At 43.1% G+C, this 23,193-nt stretch overlaps 1 protein-coding gene across 2 annotated transcripts in view; it reads right to left on the bottom strand.

Annotated features, from left to right (window-relative positions):
• Positions 1 to 23,193, bottom strand: part of LOC126109702 (platelet glycoprotein V-like) — a 45,387-nt gene that overhangs the window by 16,600 nt on the left and 5,594 nt on the right. The window contains exon 3 of one of the 2 annotated variants that reach the window (XR_007523715.1): positions 18,716 to 19,292. Coding sequence is in view for 1 of the 2 variants with exons in the window: in XM_049914754.1 (XP_049770711.1) it covers positions 19,064 to 19,292 (229 nt within the window). In the remaining variant the exon portion in view is untranslated. Of the gene's footprint in view, positions 1 to 18,511; positions 19,293 to 23,193 lie in introns of those variants that run through there. The other variant, XM_049914754.1, reaches the window with a different exon arrangement.

Consider the following 23,193-nt stretch of genomic DNA (forward strand, 5'->3'; position numbering starts at 1 on the left):
GAAGTGCCATGGACCTCAACACTGTATATCAGAATAGCTGCCACTATGATGCCTGGGACGTGACGCCTTCGATGAAACCTGAAACATTCACCGACCATTAAGCTGCACACTTAAAAATAAAGTTTCACATATTCCTACAGGATGGAGCGTCGGTCAGAATTAGAAGAGAAGTTCGTGTATGTCCGAAACCTAACGTACAGAGATATGAGTCATATAACTTGTGACATTTAACTTGTGGGTCGTCACAGGGGATGACATAATTAACTGCCTCAACCCATCATGATCAGGAACGGTTCAGTAGTGTTGTATGGGCATGAACTGGCAGTGAGAGATTCTCAGGGGCATATAAATGACCAAACGGTTTAACAGGTGCTGCACATCACTGATTTGTGCAGAATTCGTTATCAGCGGTGTTAGACAACAACGAATGCTCCTTAAGCACGACGGGAGACCAACCTATTTTCTGTGGATTGTGCTACAGTAACTTATAGCACATATGATACGATCATGTTCAAAATGATTCAAATGGCTCTAAGCACTATGGGACTTAACATCTGAGGTCATCAGTCCTCTGGGCTTAGAATTACTTAAATCTAACTAACCTAAGGACATAACACATCCATACCCGAGGCAGGATTCGAACCTGCAGCCGTAGCAGCAGCACGGTTCCGGACTGAAGCGCCTAGAACCGCTCGGCCACAACGGCCGGCTACGATCATGTCTCTAGACACGTGTAAATGAAATAAATTTAAATAAACTCAACATCCGAAAAATATTACATTACTGATCGATCAAGAGGTACTATGATACGCATATCACAACGAAAACTGAATAGCAAGTCAGAGAGTCTAGAACATTAAGTACTGTGTAACGAAACACTTTTCATGCAACACGTTGCGTTCACCTCGTACGACCCCTCTCTCCGTGTGAAGAAGAGCGTTGTGTATTTGATTTGATATAATTCATGACGTTCTGTGGAACCATGCAATTAGAAGCAAGAACGTAATTCATAGAAATCTCATAAAACAAAAAAAAAAAACAAAAAAAAACAGGAAAAATTGCATCAAAATTGAAGAAGGCATTAAAATTTACAGTAGCATTTGCACTTAGTAATACGTTACACTGAAACAGTGCAAGGAATTCTTGTACAAATCTAAGCCCTTCCATTCACGTTTTTCAGTTCTGTTGGAAGCCTACTCGAAATTAAACTTACAGAGTAAGACACACCTTACTATATACCGGTCCTAGAGCTTTTACACAAGTGCATATAGTTTTTGCGCCTACTGTTCACTGATTGGATGTGACAGTTACTTTCGAATGTGCTGATACTATTAACCACGAACTCATGAGGGAATATTTGTATAGAGATGGCACAAGTAGAATTACAGTTAGTTTGGACAGCAACGTGCACGAATCATTCGAATTGACACTGCAGGTCGTACCAACTGTGGTTTTCTGGGCTACAGATGTTAGTGAATGCACAGAGCAGGACCAAAATAAGGAACCATGAGGTATAACTCAGCGAAAATTTGCAAAGTAAACAAGCAAACAAGTATTAGCTTCAGCTATGTAAATATGATCGGAGTTTCAGAAACAGCATAGATCTGGAATAGCACTGAATAAGAAACAAATTGGAAAAAAGTCAAGTATTTTACGAAATGATTTGTTTAGAAGTAACTGATGATGCAGATTTGAGAAACATAGACGAGCTGTTGAATGACGCACAGAATCACGTGCACTAAACGAGGTGCCGACTCAGAATTTAAAGTTTCACCAGACAAATATCCTAGAGTACTCGTTAAATTACTAAGATTCTAAGTTAAACATTTGAAATTTAAATGCTTAACCAACACTTTATATGCTTTTTGAGCATCACTGAAAGGAATGTCTCATGTTTCTCCGATCTATTTAATTTTCTAAACAATCTATGTAGATATAACTGGACCTCACGCAGATCAGTTTGAGACACCATTTGTCAATTTCCCACCCTTCGTGTATATATATGATCACATTTGTCCATTTCCTACCTTTCGTATACATACAGGGTGAGACACTAATTATTGCCGCTAAGAATAGCTGCGAAAGTATGATAGGAGCTGAAAAGTTTGTGGGACAAAAGTTGCATGGGACAACGGGGGCCATAATATGCCATTGGTTTTTTGTTGCTAGGTGGGATTGCTTCACACATACGAAGGTCAATTTTTTTTCCTTTTTTTTGGATGCTATAGTTTGGTATTTATTTTCTGATAGCGGCTGTCGAGACGATTCGCGATGTGTAACACTGAGGTCTTGGAAGGTCAACGAAGGCCTCAAAGGTGGCATGAGCCTCCATTTACAGACGGTGTTCCAAGTGATGACCATTGGTATCAATGTAGTGCTGCAATCTTCTTATAGTGAATTTAGTGGTATTCCTTATCACATCGGAACTTATCCAAGACTATGCTCTGACAACTCCTTCTTGCATATCTTTAGGTGTAGTTAGAATGTCTTTATAAACAATGTCTTTTACGAATCCCCAAAAGAAAAACTCCAGAGGCGTCAAGTCTGGCGAAGGAGCCGGCCACGACCCATCACCTCCTCGTCCAATCCAACGATTTGGGAATTGTCTCAGCAACTCATTTCTAGCTATCAGAGAAATATCGTGTTGATACCAGAATCTGTTCCTTGTTCCTAAAGGTATTTCTTCCTATATCGGACCTAACATTTCTTGCAGAAATGTGGTGTACTTCCTACCATTAAGATTTCCTTCGTTCAATCCTACAAGATACATTCACCGAACACGGTTTTTGGTGTGCAACTTACCGCAGCCAACAAGTATTTTAAATTTCCCAATAATGCATGTTTTGCAAATTAACATTTCCATTGTACGTGAATGTAGCCTCGTCAGTAAATAAAATCAAAGTAGTAAAAGTCTCATCCATCTGAATCTGCAGCTGAGCCCATCGGGGCCCGCATCTCGTGGTCGTGCGGTAGCGTTCTCGCTTCACACGCCCGGGTTCCCGGGTTCGATTCCCGGCGGGGTCAGGGATTTTCTCTGCCTCGTGACGGCTGGGTGTTGTGTGTTGTCCTTAGGTTAGTTAGGTTTAAGTAGTTCTAAGTTCTAGGGGACTGATGACCATAGATGTTAAGTCCCATAGTGCTCAGAGCCGTTTTTTTGAGCACATCGGCAGAATTCAATGCAACGCATACAATCCGTACCATTTAATTCTTGGTGAGACCGATACGATAAGGATGATATTTATGGGGATGCAGAACACGAACAACACTACTCAGTCTCAAGCCAGATTCCCTTGCAATTCGACGAGAACTAACACAAGGATCTCGAACCACAGTGGCGAGAGTACTAATATCTGTTTCCTCGTTGGTAACTTTCCATTGGCGGATATGTTTCCGATGCCTTAAAAATCAAGTAGTCCTCAATCTATCACACACATATTTAAATGTTCAACGAGCAGGGAGAGTACGTTGAGCATATTTTTCAGCGTATAAGTCTCGTTAGCATTCTCCGTAAATGAGAAGCATATCGACTTGTTCTTCGAAGGAATATATCACTCACAATCACCTGATTGAGCAATACTGGTATTATTCTTCCTATTAGTGTTGTATTGCGAAACCGTCGAATGGTGTTTACATGCCTATGCCACGTTAGATGGATACGTGGTATTCGGCCGATATTGACACTACTGCCCATTAAAATTGTGCACCAAAAAGAAACGCAGAAGATAAACGAGTATTCATTGGACAAATATATAATACAAGAACTGACATGTGATTACATTTTCACGCAATTTAGGTGCATAGATCCTGAGAAATCAGTACCCAGAACAACCACCTCTGGCCGTAATAACGACCTTGATACGCCTGGGAATTGAGTCAAACAGAGCTTGGGTGGCGTGTACAGGTACACCTGCCCATACAGCTTCAACACGATACCATAGTTCATCAAGAGTAGTGACTGGCGTATTGTGACGAGCCAGTTGCTGGGCCAATATTGACCAGACGTTTTCAATTGGTGAGAGATCTGGAGAATGTGTTGGCCAGAGCAGCAATCGAACATTTTCTTATCCAGAAAGGCCCGTACAGGACATGCAACAAGCGGTCGTGCATTATCCTGCTGAAATGTAGGGTTTCGCAAGGACCGAATGAAGGGTAGAGCCACGTGTCGTAACACATCTGAAATGTAACGTCCACTTTTCAAAGTGCCGTCAATGCGAACAAGAGGTGACCGAGACGTGTAACCAATGGCACCACATAGCATCATAGCGGGTGATACGCCAGTATGGCGATGACGAATACACGCTTCAAATGTGCGTTCACCACTATGTCACCAAACATGGATACGACCATCATGATGCTGTAAAAAGAATTTGGATTGATCCGAAAAAATGTTTGCCATTCGTGCACCCAGGTTCGTCGGTGAGTACATTATCGCAGGCGATCCTGTCTCTGATGTAGCGTCAAGGGTAACCGCAGTCATGGTCTCCGAGCTGATAGTCCGTGCTGCTGCAAATTTCGTCGAACTGTTCGTGGAGATGGTTGTTGACCTGCAAACACCCCCACCTGTTGACTCATGGATCGAGACGTGGCTGCACCATCCGTTACAGCCATGCGGATAAGATGCCTGTCATGTCGACTGCTAGTGATACGAGGCCGTTGGGATCCAGCACGGCGTTCCGTATTACCCTCCTGAACCCACCGATTCCATATTCTGCTAACAGTCATTGGATCTCGACCAACGCTAGCAGCAATGTCGCGATACGATAAACCGTAATCGCGATAGGCTACAATCCGACCTATATCAAAGTCGGAAACGTGATGGTACGCATTTCTCCTCCTTACACGAGGCATCAGAACAACGTTACACCAGGCAACGCCGGTCAACTGCTGTTTGTGTACCAGAAATCGGTTGGAAACTTTCCTCATGTCAGGACGTAGTAGGTGTCGCCACCGGAGCCAACCTTGTGTGAATGCTCTGAAAAGCTGATCATTTGCATATCACAGCATCTTCTTCCTGTCGGTTAAATTTCGCGTCTGTAACTTGTCATCTTTGTGGTGTAGCAATTTTAATGGCCAGTAGTGTACTATTTGCACAGAATTGTCAGAGCGTGTGCTTTGATAAATGCCGATGTGATAAGGAATACCACTCAATCCATGATAAGAAGACTGCAGCACTGCATTGATACCAATGGTCATCACTTCGAACACCTTCTGTAAATGGTCGCTCATGCCACCTTTGTGACCTTCGTTGACCTACAAAGACCTTACTGTTACACATCACTGGATGCATCTCGACAGCCGCTATCATAAAGAAGTACCAAAGTATAGCATCCCATTTAAAAAAAAAAGTAAAACAAAGTTGACCTTCATATGTATGAAGCGATCCCACCTAGGAACAAATATCTAACGTCATATTATTCGTCTCGTTTTCCCATTAAACATTTGTCCCACAGACTTTTCAGCTACTAAGCTAGTGTGAGTCATCCAATATATATATATATATATATATATATATATATATATATAAAGAGAGTAAAGAAGACTCCCTAGGAGATACTTCTTGGTGGCAATAAGTAGTGAGTCACCCTATATATATATATATATATATATATATATATATATATATATATATATATATATAGGGTGAGTCACCTAACGTTACCGCTGGATATATTTCGTAAACCACATCAAATACTGACGAACCGATTCCACAGACTGAACGTGAGGAGAGGGCTAGTGTAATTGTTTAATGCAAACCATACAAAAATGCAGGGAAGTATGTTTTTTAACACAAACCTACCTTTTTTTTTAAATGGAAACCCGTTAGTTTTGTTAGCACATATGAACATATAAACAAATACGTAATCTGTGCCGTTTGTTGCATTGTAAAATGTTAATTACATCCGGAGATATTTTAACCTAAAGATGACGCTTGAGTACCACTCAACAGCTGCAACATACATCGCGTTTCTACAGAATGATCTGCCAACGTTGCTCTAATATGCCCCACTGGAAGAAGCGCGTCGACGTATGTGGTATCAGCATGATGGTGCACCTGCACATTCCGCAATTAACATTAGGCTGACCCTTGGCAGGATGTTCGACGGGCGTTTCATAGGACGTGGAGGACGCATAAATTGGCCAGCCCATTGTCCTGATCTTACACCTCTGGACTTCTTTCTGTGGGGTACGTTAAAGGAGAATGTGTACCGTGAGTCACTGAGTCATTATTTATTGCCACCTAGAAGTATCTCCTAAGTATATATATATATATATATATATATATATATATATATATATATATATATATACTAGAAGTATCTCCTAAGGCGTCTTGCTTACTCTCTACTCAGCCACTTCAACAAAAACAAATTACTCACATGATTCGCTGATGATGAAGCTAGACGAAGGTGATGAAACTCCAGCAGGTTACGTGCTGTCTGACTAGTGGCGTTAGGCAGCAGGAAACACCGAAGACGCCTCTCGGTGTGTCAGACAAGCTGTGGTTGTGGTCTCGCCCACGAAACACCTGACAGACTCCGAGGCTCACGCACAGACACGCAGCGTCTGGCCCGGGGCTGTTTGCGCGTCCACTGATTGCCGGGATGCCCCGTTACAGCCGTCGCCGCAACAGCACGCCGGTGTTACACAATGGACCGCTGATACGGAAAACGCCGTCCCAGTAGAGCGATGGGGAGCTCGGGAGTTGCGTGCAACGACAAGCACCGTTGCCTTCTGACAGGACTACGCCGCAACAGCTCTAAACAACACAGAGCCTTCTGGCGTAAGTGAGGGGAAAAGCTGCTGAATTTTATTCGTAGTATATGCTGTCACACTCCGTGACTGTTCCTTTATAGGGTGTAGAAAAATATACGCTACCAGTCACAATAAAAGGTTATTTATTTGTCACACGACCTGTTTCGGAATACATTCATGTACATGTTTATACTGTTGGAGATCAGTGTATAAATACAGAAAAATTATTTGCTGGTGACTACACAGATATAATTGGGACAATTGTAAGTGGCAAGGCAGCATTTGTCGAAAATGTATCTGTACTTACATAAACATGAAGCATCATTATTATAGACACTCTGTGGTGACAGTTTTGCCACTTAGTTACACACTTATTGTCATTTTCACATCCACATTTCAGTTTTATCGAGTGTAGCTTCATATTTCACTATTACGATGTGCACTCGTGAAATACACTACGTTTACATACAAACATGTCGGCTTTGGTCAAAGAACTTAGATGTAAAGATGTTTTACCTATAAATGGTATGCGGGCGAAAGTTTTTTTTTTCTTTTTTTTTTTGCGGTAGCGTTCTCGCTTCCCACGCCCAGGTTTCCTGGTTCGATTCCCGGTGGAGTCACGGATTTTCTCTGCCTCATGATGACTGGGTGTTGTGTGATGTCCTTAGGGTTTTTCTTTTTTTTTTGCTCATCAGTCTACTGACTGGTTTGATGCGGCCCGCCACGAATTCCTTTCCTGTGCTAACCTCTTCATCTCAGAGTAGCACTTGCAACCTACGTCCTCAATTATTTGCTTGACCTATTCCAATCTCTGTCTTCCTCTACAGTTTTTGCCCTCTGCAGCTCCCTCTAGTACCATGGAAGTCATTCCCTCATGTCTTAGCAGATGTCCTATCATCCTGTCCCTTCTCCTTATCAGTGTTTTCCACATATTCCTTTCCTCTCCGATTCTGCGTAGAACCTCCTCATTCCTTACCTTATCAGTCCACCTAATTTTCAACATTCGTCTATAGCACCACATCTCAAATGCTTCGATTCTCTTCTGATCCGGTTTTCCCACAGTCCATGTTTCATTACCATACAACGCTGTACTCCAGGCGTACATCTTCAGAAATTTCTTCCTCAAATTAAGGCCGGCATTTGATATTAGTAGACTTCTCTCGGCCAGAAATGCGTTTTTTGCCATAGCGAGTCTGCTTTTGATGTCCTCCTTGCTCCGTCCGTCATTGGTTATTTTACTGCCTAGGTAGCAGAATTCCTTAACTTCATTGACTTCGTGACCATCAATCCTGATGTTAAGTTTCTCGCTGTTCTCATTTCTACTACTTCTCATTACCTTCGTCTTTCTCCGATTTACTCTCAAACCATACTGTGTACTCATTAGACTGTTCATTCCGTTCAGCAGATCATTTAATTCTTCTTCACTTTCACTCAGGATAGCAATGTCATCAGCGAATCGTATCATTGATATCCTTTCACCTTGTATTTTAATTCCGCTCCTGAACCTTTCTTTTATTTCCATCATTGCTTCCTCGATGTACAGATTGAAAAGTAAGGGCGAAAGGCTACAGCCTTGTCTTACACCCTTCTTAATACGAGCACTTCGTTCTTGATCGTCCACTCTTATTATTCCCTCTTGGTTGTTGTACATATTGTATATGAGCCGCCTCTCGCTATAGCTTACCCCTACATTTTTCAGAATCTCGAACAGCTTGCACCATTTTATATTGTCGAACGCTTTTTCCAGGTCGACAAATCCTATGAAAGTGTCTTGATTTTTCTTTAGCCTTGCTTCCATTATTGGCCATAACGTCAGAATTGCCTCTCTCGTCCCTTTACTTTTCCTAAAGCCAAACTGATCGTCACGTAGCGCATTCTCAATTTTCTTTTCCATTCTTCTGAATATTATTCTTGTAAGCAGCTTCGATGCATGAGCTGTTAAGCTGATTGTGCGATAATTCTCGCACTTGTCAGCTCTTGCCGTGTTCCGAATTGTGTCAATGATGCTTTTCCGAAAGTCAGATGGTATATCGCCAGACTCATATATTCTACACACCAACGTGAATAGTCGTTTTGTTGCCACTTCCCCCAATGATTTTAGAAATTTTGATGGAATGTTATCTATCCCTTCTGCCTTATTTGACCGTAAGTCCTCCAAAGCTCTTTTAAATTCCGATTCTAATACTGGATCCCCTATCTCTTCACCCTCATAGAGGCTTTCAATGTATTCTTTCCATCTATCTGCTCTCTCCTCTGCCTTTAACAGTGGAATTCCCGTAGCACTCTTAATGTTACCACCGTTGCTTTTAATGTCACCGAAGGTTGTTTTGACTTTCGTGTATGCTGAGTCTGTCCTTCCGACAATCATATTTTTTTCGATGCCTTCACATTTTTCCTGCAGCCATTTCGTCTTAGCTTCCCTGCACTTCCTATTTATTTCATTCATCAGCGACTTGTATTTCTGTATTCCTGATTTTCCCGGAACATGTTTGTACTTCCTCCTTTCATCAATCAACTGAAGTATTTCCTCTGTTACCCATGATTTCTTCGCAGCTACCTTCTTTGTACCTATGTTTTCCTTCCCAACTTCTGTGATGGCCCTTTTTAGAGATGTCCATTCCTCTTCAACTGTACTGCCCACTGCGCTATTTCTTATTGCTGTATCTATAGCGTTAGAGATCTTCAAACGTATCTCGTCATTCCTTAGTACTTCCGTATCCCACTTCTTTGCGTATTGATTCTTTCTGACTAATGTCTTGAACTTCAACCTACTCTTCATCACTACTATATTGTGATCTGAGTCTATATCTGCTCCTGGGTACGCATTACAATCCAGTATCTGATTTCGGAATCTCTGTCTGACTATGATGTAATCTAATTGAAATCTTCCCGTATCTCCCGGCCTTTTCCAAGTATACCTCCTCCTCTTGTGATTCTTGAACAGGGTATTCGCTATTACTAGCTGAAACTTGTTACAGAACTCAATTAGTCTTTCTCCTCTTTCATTCCTTGTTTCAAGCCCATATTCTCCTGTAATCTTTTCTTCTACTCCTTCCCCTACAACTGCATTCCAGTCGCCCATGACTATTAGATTTCCGTCCCACTTTACATACTGCATTACCCTTTCAATATCCTCATACACTTTCTCTATCTGTTCATCTTTAGCTTGCGACGTCGGCATGTATACCTGAACTATCGTTGTCGGTGTTGGTCTGCTGCCGATTCTGATTAGAATAACCCAGTCACTGAACTGTTCACAGTAACACACCCTCTGCACTACGTTCCTATTCATAACGAATCATACACCTGTTATACCATTTTCTGATGCTGTTGATATTACCCGATACTCATCTGACCAGAAATCCTTGTCTTCCTTCCTTAGGTTAGTTAGGTTTAAGTAGTTCTAAGCTCTAGGGGACTGATGACCATAGATGTTAAGTCCCATAGTGCTCAGAGCCATTTGAACCATTTTTTGTCTTTTCACAAAAAGGAGAAAGCACATACGCCAGCATACCATTTACAGGTAAAATTTCATACGAAACTGCCAACCTCTTTCAGAAAACTGGTATTCAAATTTCTTTCAGCACTAACAACAAACAACAACAGCACATCATCAGCAACAGTAAGACAAACAGCCAATGCTATCACAAAATCAGGTTTTTACAAACTTTTATGTGACAATTGGCCACAGTTCTATTTAGGCCAAACTGGAAGGAGTTTCACTATAAGATACCGTGAGCATATGGATGCCTTCTGGCTAAATAATTTTGATAAATCCACCTTTGCAGTGCACCTAAAAGACTATGGTCACTCAGCCACAGGCATTACAGAAAAGCTACAAAAACTACACACTGTGTTCAAAGGAAAGAAAATTAATCTTCTTGAAGAGCTAGAATTTTATATCCACAGCTCTAACTCACCATACCTTATTCTCAACGAACAAGTGGAGCTTGCAAACAAATCCTATATTCACATATTTCATGAAATATTCCAAAACAGAAACTAATTATCCTTTGATATAATAACAAAGTAATATTCTATGGAAATTCGATGTAGAAGTCATACAACAGTCCAAGTGTCATTATCGTAATTTGTAATAGTGATAATGTAAACACAGCTGTAACTGTCATTGTATAATGTGTAATAGCTTTCAAAATTTCATGTGTATAACATTATTGTACCGCCTAGATCTAAGTTCTCTGACAACAGTGTGGCTCAAAACAGTTCTAGCTGTCATATTTTAATTTGTAATAGCTTTAAGTAATTTCATATACACTCCTGGAAATGGAAAAAAGAACACATTGACACCGGTGTGTCAGACCCACCATACTTGCTCCGGACACTGCGAGAGGGCTGTACAAGCAATGATCACACGCACGGCACAGCGGACACACCAGGAACCGCGGTGTTGGCCGTCGAATGGCGCTAGCTGCGCAGCATTTGTGCACCGCCGCCGTCAGTGTCAGCCAGTTTGCCGTGGCATACGGAGCTCCATCGCAGTCTTTAACACTGGTAGCATGCCGCGACAGCGTGGACGTGAACCGTATGTGCAGTTGACGGACTTTGAGCGAGGGCGTATAGTGGGCATGCGGGAGGCCGGCTGGACGTACCGCCGAATTGCTCAACACGTGGGGCGTGAGGTCTCCACAGTACATCGATGTTGTCGCCAGTGGTCGGCGGAAGGTGCGCGTGCCCGTCGACCTGGGACCGGACCGCAGCCACGCACGGATGCACGCCAAGACCGTAGGATCCTACGCAGTGCCGTAGGGGACCGCACCGCCACTTCCCAGCAAATTAGGGACACTGTTGCTCCTGGGGTATCGGCGAGGACCATTCGCAACCGTCTCCATGAAGCTGGGCTACGGTCCCGCACACCGATAGGCCGTCTTCCGCTCACGCCCCAACATCGTGCAGCCCGCCTCCAGTGGTGTCGCGGCAGGCGTGAATGGAGGGACGAATGGAGACGTGTCGTCTTCAGCGATGAGAGTCGCTTCTGCCTTGGTGCCAATGATGGTCGTATGCGTGTTTGGCGCCGTGCAGGTGAGCGCCACAATCAGGACTGCATACGACCGAGGCACACAGGGCCAACACCCGGCATCATGGTGTGGGGAGCGATCTCCTACACTGGCCGTACACCACTGGTGATCGTCGAGGGGACACTGAATAGTGCACGGTACATCCAAACCGTCATCGAACCCATCGTTCTACCATTCCTAGACCGGCAAGGAAATTGGTGTTCCAACAGGACAATGCACGTCCGCATGTATCCCGTGCCACCCAACGTGCACTAGAAGGTGTAAGTCAACTACCCTGGCCAGCAAGATCTCCGGATCTGTCCCCCATTGAGCATGTTTGGGGACTGGATGAAGCGTCGTCTCACGCGGTCTGCACGTCCAGCACGAACGCTGGTCCAACTGAGGCGCCAGGTGGAAATGGCATGGCAAGCCGTTCCACAGGACTAAATCCAGCATCTCTACGATCGTCTCCATGGGAGAATAGCAGCCTGCATTGCTGCGAAATGTGGATATACACTGTACTAGTGCCGACATTGTGCATGCTCTGTTGCCTGTGTCTATGTGCCTGTGGTTCTGTCAGTGTGATCATGTGATGTATCTGACCCCAGGAATGTGTCAATAAAGTTTCCCCTTCCTGTTACAATGAATTCACGGTGTTCTTATTTCAATTTCCAGGAGTGTATATAACATCACTGTACTTCCTAGATCTAAGTTCTCCGACAAAAATGTGAATCAAAAAATTTCATAATGTGTATCAAAAAACTTCGCAGCTTTTTAAGTTTTTATATATGCAACACCCTTGCACTTCCTGTGACTAAGCTCTTTGCCATAACCTACAAGTTTCTCTATGAGCAACATCTTTACATCTGCTATATATAAGTTCTTTGACCACAGCCCACATGTTTGTATGTAAACATAGTGTATTTCACGAGTGCACATGGTAATAGTGAAATATGAAGCTATACTATGTAAAAAGTGGCATAACTGTTTCCACAACGTAACTGTAATAATGGTGCTTGATCTTTATGTAAGTACAGATATATTTTCGTCAAATGCTGCCTTATCACTCACAATTCTCCCACTTGTATCTGTGTAGTCACCAGAAAATAATTTTTTTTTGTATTTATACAGTGATCTCTAGCAGTATAAATATGTACATGAATGTATAAACACCTGAGGATGGACGCAAGCCAGAAACCGGTAGTGTGACAAATAAATAACCTTTTATTGTGACTGGTAGCGGATATTTTTCTACACCCTATAGAGGGGAAAAGCATTTCTGCACCTCAGGTCCATTGTGTGCTATCCCGCTCGAAGTCCACATAAAAGTTTATTTTACTGATATTGTAAATAGTATCATCGCTGGCTTTTTTGGTGAAAAGCAAAATAGGCCTACGTGCCACATATCCGCTATTGGAACACGCAGTACATCAAAAAAGTAAAAAAAAAATTTTAACATTTTCCTACAGGGAAAGGTAACAGGAAAGTTCCTGATATATGTACACAAAACAATAACTGTTGTGGTAAGGATCAGTCTGTCTTCTCTTTCCCATCTGTCTGTGACGTGGAAGTAGACGCTAGAGACAATGCTGCGAGTTGTTACCACTCATCTTGCCACATCCTTCAGCCTTTCTTCGCAGTGAACCACGGACATACATACACGTGCCTTCATTCTGAATGTCCCTCAAGTACACAAAAATAATGAAAAAACGAAGGAATTGTCCGAATAGGACAGAAATCGGTCGGTGAGATGTACTTGTACAGACAAACAAATTATTAAGATTTCGAAAAATTTGATGATTTATTCAAGAGGATGAGTTTCACAGATTGAGCAAGTCAGTAACGCATTGGTATATTTCTGGCCCATAAGCAAGCAGTTGTTCGGTCGGCTTGACGTTCATGTGTAGCGATGTTGGATGCCCTCCTGAGGGGTACCGAACCCATTCTGTCCTAATGCAGCATTAGATCTACATCTACATCTACATCTACATCTAGATTTATACTCCGCAAGCCACCCAACGGTGTGTGGCGCAGGGCTCTTTACGTGCCGCTGTCACTACCTCCCTTTCCTGTTCCAGTTGCGTATGGTTCGCGGGAAGAACGACTGCCGAAAAGCCTCCGTGCGCGCTCGAATCTGTCTAATTTTACATTCGTGATCTCCTCGGGAGGTATAAGTAGGGGGAAGCAATATATTCGATACCTCATCCAGAAACGCACCCTCTAGAAACCTGGAGAGCAAGCTACACCGCGATGCAGAGCGGAGTCTGCCACTTCAGTTTGCTAAACAGCTCCGTAACGCTATCACGCTTACCAAACGACCCTGTGACGAAGCGCGCCGCTCTTCTTTGGATCTTCTCTATCTCCTCTGTCAACCCGACCTGGTACGGATCCCACACTTATGAGCAATACTCAAGTATACGTCAAACGAGTGTTTTGTAAGCCACCTCCTTTGTTGATGGACTACATTTTCTAAGGACTCTCCCAATGAATCTCAACCTGGTACCCGCCTTACCAACAATTAATTTTATATGATCATTCCACTTCAAATCGTTCCGCACGCATACTCCCAGATATTTTACAGAAGTAACTGCTACCAGTGTTTGTTCCGCTATCATATAATCATACAATAAAGGATCCTTCTTTCTATGTATTCGCAATACATTACATTTGTCCATGTTAAGGATCAGTTGCCACTCCCTGCTCCAAGTGCCTATCCGCTGCAGATCTTCCTGCATTTCGCTACAATTTTCTAATGCTGCAACTTCTCTGTATACTACAGCATCATCCGCGAAAAGCCGCATGGATCTTCCGACACTGTCTACTAGGTCATTTATATATATATTGTGAAAAGCAATGGTCCCATAACACTCCCCTGTGGCACGCCAGAGGTTACTTTAACGTCTGTAGACGTCTCTGCATTGAGAACAACATACTGTGTTCTGTTTGATAAAAACTCTTCAATCCAGCCACACAGCTGGTCTGATATTCTGTAGGCTCTTACTTTGTTTATCAGGCGACAGTGAGGAACTGTATCGAACGCCTTCCTGAAGTCAAGGAAAATGGCATCTACGTGGGAGCCTGTATCTAATATTTTTTGGGTCTCATGAACAAATAAAGCGAGTTGGGTCTCACACGACCGCTGTTCCCGGAATCCATGTTGATTCCTACAGAGTAGAGATAATCAAAACCCGGTGCTGATTGGAGCGCCCTGTCCGTAATGCTGCAAACATTCTCAATTTAGGAGATGTTTGGCAAACTTGTTGCCCAAAGTTGGGTTGATAAGCTCGAAGGCAAGCAATGGAAACTTTCGCCGTCAGTGGGTGGCAATTATATTGCTGAAATATGAGTCCCGGATGGCAACAAAACGGGACGTAGACCGTCGTTTGGATGTCTTTATGCTGTTAGGGTGACAACCAAAGTAACCTGGGATGAAAGGAAATGGTACCCCAGACCATCATTCCTGGTATCCCACCACTGTCCGGTTCGTCTTCACACATGTCTTTGCTGGTCATCGCCGGCCGGTGTGGCCGAGCGGTTCTAAGCGCTACAGTCTGGAACCGCGCGACCGCTACGGTCGCAGGTTCGAATCCTGCCTCGGGCATGGATGTGTGTGATGTCCTTACGTTATTTAGGTTAAAGTAGTTCTAAGTTCTAAGGGACTGATGACCTCCGATGTTGAGTCCCATAGTGCTCAGAGTCATTTGAACCATTTTTGCTGGTCATCGGGTTTCATTTCAAAGTGGAGCTCAGCAGAGAAAACAATTCTACTCCTGTCAATGAGATTCCATGTCGAAGAAGTGTCAGGAGACGTCCATGACGGCGGTAGGATACCAACCTCAGTGAAATTGTAATCATACGTTTGTCTCTTTACATCTATATTTTGGTACATTGGTCACACGCCATTGTAATAATGTCTGAACATTGTCGATGGGTTGGGCATTCAGCAGTGATTTTCAACCTCCCCCTGGCCAGAAATGTGTCAGATGCCGCTGCGCTGAACGTGGAGGGCATTCTGCTAGCTATCGTAGACCAAATTACCATCCATGAAACGTTGCGGATAGCTACTGTCGCACCAGGTGTATAATACAGGATGATATCCTGTCGTGCATAAGGTAGAGCTGTCGTGTCTCTGCGAGGGTAGCATTCAACAACTCTGGTAATTCCTCGCGCAGAAATCGGTGCTACACAGGACGTGTCAATCTGGTTGATAAAGTGCATGGGCCTGTGAGTCTGTCATCACCTTTTTCTTGTACAGTACCTTTGCTATCGTGCAATCACTGATAACACATGATTGTGGTCTCTGTTCTGTGTGATATTTTTATGCATACTCGTGTTTCAAAAAAATGGTTCAAATGGCTCTGAGCACTATGGGACTCAACATCTTAGGTCATAAGTCCCCTAGAACTTAGAACTACTTACACCTAACTAACCTAAGGACATCACACACACCCATGCCCGAGGCAGGATTCGAACCCGCGACCGTAGCAGTCCCGCGGTTCCGGACCGCAGCGCCAGAACCGCACGGCCACCGCGGCCGGCTCCTGTTTCATATTTGTATTTTATATACTGTTTTCCAGAACACCATTTGCGTCGTATATCTTTGACTACTAAAGAGCTTTGTAACACTTGTTCATGGGGGCAAAGAGAATTTCCAGTCCTGAGGTCAACTTTGTGCAGTCTCATACAAAGTTGTTACGGAAATTTGTTATATTGACCATTTGAATTGAGAGAATGCGCAGTGGAAAATAATATGGAGTCTTCCACACGACCGCACAGGGAGGAAGTTTCATAATACGTTTGTCACACATTTTCTTAGCAGAATCCCCTTTCTACTCATTGATTACACATGGCGGATAGGAATTGACTAAATATATAAAAGTGCGAGAAGGAAAGTGAAACACACTCTACGAAATTGGAATTTATTAACAGCAAGCACAACTCACATCGCGTATCAAGACAAAAATCATGTCTATGTGCTTCATTAAAGTAAAACTTTTTTAACCAGGCAGTTACATATGACATCAGCACGGGATATTGGTGTGTTGGGTACTTTAGGAAGTTCTGAGTCTCACAACAGAAGATTTATCGTTGCGACCGAAAACTAAGGGAGCAGATTACACAGCACTTACGTACCAGCATGCAAAGGGACAAACATCTCAGTCCACCACATTAGTTAAAGACTTCATAATTTCGATAAATCACAACGTATCGAAATCTTTTCCAGCCTGCGCGTATTCGTTCCCTTAGGGGAACTGTATAGGATGCCATTACGTGGAACTATAGTGTGAGGATTGCAGTTTCTGAACCAGCCCATCAAAGAAGAAATGTAATAAAATTGGCAAAGACTGTCACATGCAAATCTTGATACATTTATAAGTATTCGTTCTGTTTAGTGAGACGAGGAAATATCGATTTGTCTATCTTCTAGCGGATAACAGCATCCACTCCAGGCTCACGTAATGCTTGGAACTACAAAGACGTGCCAGTCCAACCTGAATTGTCACACATGAAACATAAATACATAAAATGACCGAAAAGGAAGACAGAATTTATCCACAATTTACTGAAAACGATCAATAGATTGAATGACCTGTGGGATTTATATCGTGGTAACGTGGTTCAAGAAGGACCGCAGTCACAGGGTAATAACACAAAAGATACATTGTAATATTGACTTCACATGACCCAAGAGAGTTTTAATGTTCGCAAGCACAGAAGCAAAATGCTCAAACGAGTTGACGATCGTGCTGAAAACAGTGATTCAGCTACAAGCCTAGCTCGAAGTAAGGAATTCCCAAAATCTGCAATAATATCTCGACTGTTAGTTTAAGTAAACGTAATGATTACTTACATTTGTAATAAAACCTTAAACAAATCCGTCTACATGTGAAGTGAGAGGTCAATGCACCCTGAAAGCTTGTACTATGCTTCGAAGCGTGAGTTCGTGAAAGACCCTGAAACTTTCACCTGTATGTGAAAATTGTGCCATAAGTGAACATACGAAATTTAGTTAGCTGTGTTTTCATAGTGAGAAAGAACTTTATCGTAGTGGAACGAAGTAATTAAAAGGGCGTCTATCATAACGTAAGCCAGGTAAAACTGAAACCATAATACTTACAACAGATCTAACGTAACCACTCGCCACTGTCCCAGTGATTTACATCTTACATCCCGTAGCCACACGTTACACGATCTTGTTGCTTATTTATCTGAATTATGGTACTGTACGTTATTTTTATGAGAGTGAGTTTCTAATGTTTGTAACAGTCCGTAACCAATTTCCACGCAAAAATGAGAACATGGATTTTCTTGAATTACACCGCCAACTACCAAGAATCAAAACAAATATTTAAGACAAATTGTACATAGTTTTTATGTAGAATTTGATTCTTTAATAAAAATTGGGGGTTCCCATTTGAAATTTTAAAGTCGCCTCCCGCCCCACCTCCAGGGCCTGAGGTGGCGGGCTAAATTTAGCACCAGCAGATGTCCCTCTCGAAAATAATCAACTTTGGATTCTACACATTTTTACGTGTGAAGCTTATTTTTCGAGTTATTCGGGTTTGTCAACTTAAAATTTACACCCTGTGTATGGAGAAATATGTGAAAAAGATTAATTGTATGCACAAAAGCAAGGCAGATAAACATTCTTTAAAAACAACACTCATTGTGAAAATAAATACATATTCTGACAATGGTAACAGCCATGTTTTATTGCAATAACGTATTTTCCAATTTCTTGCTGCATGAATTTATAGCGAGTCCAAGATGTTTGGGAAAGGGTATAATCTCCTTCCGTTTTCTCACAAAGACACCAACACTTCGCCAGAACATGTTAGATGATTATACATCCTCCAGACATCATGAACTCACTGCATTTGAACGTGATAAGACAACTCAGATAATTTTATTGTATTGACATGTCACAAAATCCTTCATTTACATACCTAATTTATAGCTGCAGGCAACAGACCATTTGTCAAATATTTCCTGATATCATGGACGTAATGAATGATGTACTACATAGCTACATAAGCAAAAACCGAGACTGTGTTGTCCTTCCACTTGTGTCCAAATTCATTAAGTCTTCTCACGAGCATACATCGAGATGAATGCCCACCATTCAACGTATGTTAGAAGCTGTGCATGACTCCAGATACACAGGAGGTCTGTAATTACTGGAACTTCCTGCTTGTATAGTTGGTGTGTCTGTTGACTACTGAGGGCGATACCCAGTTTTTGTAGTGATGACTGGAGACAGTGGCTTCCTCCTGGGATATACCTACCCCTACACTCTACTGGCCACTGTCCTTGAGACAGTGAGTTGACGTCACCTGACGGATATCTCTCCCAGGCTGTGGCCCAGGCCCCGAGCACTGCGGCACGACATCACCGATGTCGATGTCGTGTGATGTCAGCCACGCAGACATCGCAGCAACTTCGCAGCTGGTGCAGTCCCAAGGGTTACGTCCCAACCACATTTGTTTGAGCGATGGTGTCCCAGTAAACAGCTCAACTGGCACGCTGTGGACAAAACGCAAAATCTGCAATTACTGGTAACATCAAAAGGTTGCAGCGCACTCTGTGGCTTCAGATGAACAAGAACTGCAACAGACTTATGTTCAAGTCTTCCTAGAGCTGGAAATGTATGGTATTAAAGCATTCATAACCGGTTATATTAGAGTCTCCTACGAGGTAGCAGGAATGCTCCTTTTAAACTGCTGATGGGGTTTAGGTTTCTTTCTATGACCTGCACAGGACACTATTCGGTGAGCGTTTCTCAATTACGAAGTCTCACTACAGTAGCCAAACTACAGAAATCGCTCAATAATAAACTCTTGTGTTGATCGCTATTTTCTTTTTATTGTTGCTCCTGAGTAAGCATTTTGCTTTAACAACATCTAAAGATCGAATCTACTATGCAGAGAACTAGCATTTAAAGGATGGAACAAACATTTGTATAAAAAATGCTTAGAACAGATGTGCTGATGTGTAAGTTGGTACATAACATCAGAGCAGAGTTGAAACTGCTTACTGGACTTCAGAAGCCAGACTGGCTTTCGCCGTGTGACACATTACAAAGTAGACGTGTCGGCCACCAGATGACTGTAGTGAAGAGAGTGTAGCAAATATGATTCCCTACATTAACTTTTTAATGTGAAACGATTATCCCTCTCCTAGAATATTCTAATTACACCATAAACACTTTCAAATCGTTTTACAGTAGACGATACTTTGCCTTGCAAGATGTGCGACTTGAATCAAATGACACCACATTTATAATATTAATCCTTACGTTAACAAGAACGTTATTTGTTTAATAATCGTTATGGTTAAAGATAATATACTGTTACCCTTATCGGAATTAACTGTTATGGCAATGTTGTCTGTCACCTTTTCGTTTATTTTCATGAAAATTACATTCCATTTTTTAATGTTGGTGTATTTGTGAGTTTTTATTTCTTCTTCTATAGCGTCAGCGACGTTAACTGTGAATTAGTTTTGTCATTTAACTGAAAATTTTGCCATGTCTATAGCTGTTTTTGCTGTGGCAATCAAGTGTTTTCTCGACTTCTTGTGAACTTTCGTGATGAAATTGTAGTTAAATTGTAGACGTCGTCGTTTAACAAATGCATCATCTCGTGGACGTCTCATGTGCTCACACTGAACAAATTTCACAAGTGGGGGTTAATAATAATATCAGCATTATGGTTTTCTCACTTTTTTGACCTTCTCTGCTTACGTCCTGTTCTCAATCTAACACGTATGGAAACATTTCTATACGTTTTTCTCGCATTCGCGGCACCAGATATGCGCCTGCACTAATTTTTTTCATAGCTTAAATCCGTTCCGCATTACCGCAGTAGATTATTTACCAAGTTTCGCTGCCATACGATCTCTGTAAGCAACTGCGCTTTAATTATAACCAGCCGGCAAATCCCGGGGTGGCCGAGCGGTTCTAGGTGATACAGTCTGGAACCGCGCGACTGCTACGGTCGCAGGTTCGAATCCTGCCTCGGGCATGGATATGTTTCATGTCCTTAGGTTAGTTAGGTTTAAGTAGTTCTAAGTTCTAGGGGACTGATGACCTCAGAAGTTAAGTCCCATAGTGCTCAGAGCCAACCGGCATATCCCATTGTGAGAGAAAACTGTCAATGCCTTCATGGAGAAAGGTTTGCGGTTACCTACGGACACTGATCGTACCCAGGGGTGTACCTCTTCGTCCGAAGCCAATCGATGGTCAATAATGTCATTCTTCAGGGATAAAAAATTTGGAAATCGCGTGTGGATAGATCGGTTATGACAATGCCCACCCACATGTTGCCAAGGTTGTTACGATAACGCTGTAGATGTTTCTCTGAAAAGGCCTTCAACATCCTCTTCCCAAACCCCACGCCGTGTCAGGCGTTTCCCATATTTTTGGAGCCCTGAACAAAGACATTCAGAGGAATGAGATTTTCACTCTGCAGCGGAGTGTGCGCTGATATGAAACTTCATGGCAGATTAAAACTGTGTGCCCGACCGAGACTCGCAGGAGAGCTTCTGTAAAGTTTGGAAGTTAGGAGACAAGGTACTGGCAGAAGTAAAGCTGTGAGTACCGGCCGTGAGTCGTGCTTCGGTAGCTCAGTTGGTAGAGCACTTCCCCGCGAAAGGCAAAGGTCCCGAGTTCGAGTCTCGGTCGGGCACACAGTTTTAATCTGCCAGGAAGTTTCATATCAGCGCACACTCCGCTGCACAGTGAAAATCTCATTCTGGAAACATCCCCCAGGCTGTGGCTAAGCCATGTCTCCGTAATATCCTTTCTTTCAGGAGTGCTAGTTCTGCAAGGTTCGCAGGAGAGCTTCTGTAAAGTTTGGAAGGTAGGAGACGAGGTACTGGCAGAAGTAAAGCTGTGAGTACCGGGCCTGAGTCTTGCTTCGGTAGCTCAGTTGGTAGAGCACTTGCCCGCGAAAGGCAAAGGTCCCGAGTTCGAGTCTCGGTCGGGCACACAGTTTTAATCTGCCAGGAAGTTTCACATTCGGAGGAAGATGTGCATACCTGGGTATAATCGTTCCGTACGTAACCACAAAAATTTTTCCATGAAGATACTGATCATCTTGCCTCACAGTGGGATAACAGTATAGACAGTTATGGAGATGTCTTTTGAAGTAACAAACAATTTGCTAGCGTTTTTTATCTGTCTCGTTTTTATTTCACTGCACTTTATGAATGGTATCCAAGAAAGAAAGCAGTGATTTTGAACAAGTGCTCGGCGCAAACGGATCAACTGAAAATAAAATATACTGAAGCGTCACAGAAACTGGTACACCTGCCTAATACCGCGTAGGGTCCCCGCGGGCATGCATAAATGCCGCAACACGACGTGGCGTGGACTCGACTAATGTCTGAAGTAGAGCTGGAGGGAAGTCACACCATTAATCCTGCAGGGCTGTCCATAAATCCGTAAGTGTACGAGGAGGTGTACATCCCTTCTGAACAGCACGTTGCAAGGCATCCAGATATGCTCAATAGTGTTCATGTCTGGGGAGTTTTGTGGCCAGCGGAAGTGTTTAAATCCAGAAGAGTATTCCTGGACCCACTGTATAGCAATTCTGGATGTGTGGGGTGTCGCATTGTCCTGCTGGGATCGATCAAGTCCGTCGCAACGCACAACGGACATGAATGGATGCAAGTGATCAGACAGGATGCTTACGTACGTGCCACCTGTCACAGTCGAATCTAGACGTATCAGGGTCTCATATTATTCGAACAGCATACGCCCCACACCATTACAGAGCCTCCACTAGCTTGAAGTGCCCGTAATTGACATGACATACAGGGTCCATGGATTCATGATGTTGTCTCCGAACCCGTACACGTGCATCCGCTCGTTACAGTTCGAAATGGGACTCTTCCAGCCAGGTAACGTGCTTCCAGTTATCAACAGTCCAAAAGCCGGTGGCGACGGACCCAGGCGAGGCGTAAACCATTATGCCGTGCAGTCATCAAGGGTGCACGAGTGGACCTTCGCCTTCGAAACCCCATGTCGATGATATTTCGTTGAATGGTTCGCACGCTGACACTTGTTGATGGCCCAGCATTGAAATCTGCCGCAATTTGCGGAAGGGTTGCACATCTGTCACGTTGAACGATTCTTTTCAGTCGTCGTTGGTCCCGGGCTTGCAGGATCTTTTTCCGGTCGCAGCGATGTCGGAGATTTGATGTCTTACCGGACTGTTGTTCTTCGCAGTACATTCGTGAAATGGTCATACGGGAAAATTCCCACTTCATCGCTGACTCGGAGATGCTGTGTCCCATCTCTCGTAAGCCGACTATAGCACGACTTTCAAACTCACTGAAGTCTTGATACCTAGCCATTGTAGCAGCAGTAACAAATCTAACAACTGAGCCAGACACTTGTTGTCTTATATAAGCTTTGCCGACC

Source organism: Schistocerca cancellata, chromosome 12, assembly GCF_023864275.1.
Source record: "Schistocerca cancellata isolate TAMUIC-IGC-003103 chromosome 12, iqSchCanc2.1, whole genome shotgun sequence".
In the NCBI taxonomy this organism is placed as follows: domain Eukaryota; kingdom Metazoa; phylum Arthropoda; class Insecta; order Orthoptera; family Acrididae; genus Schistocerca; species Schistocerca cancellata.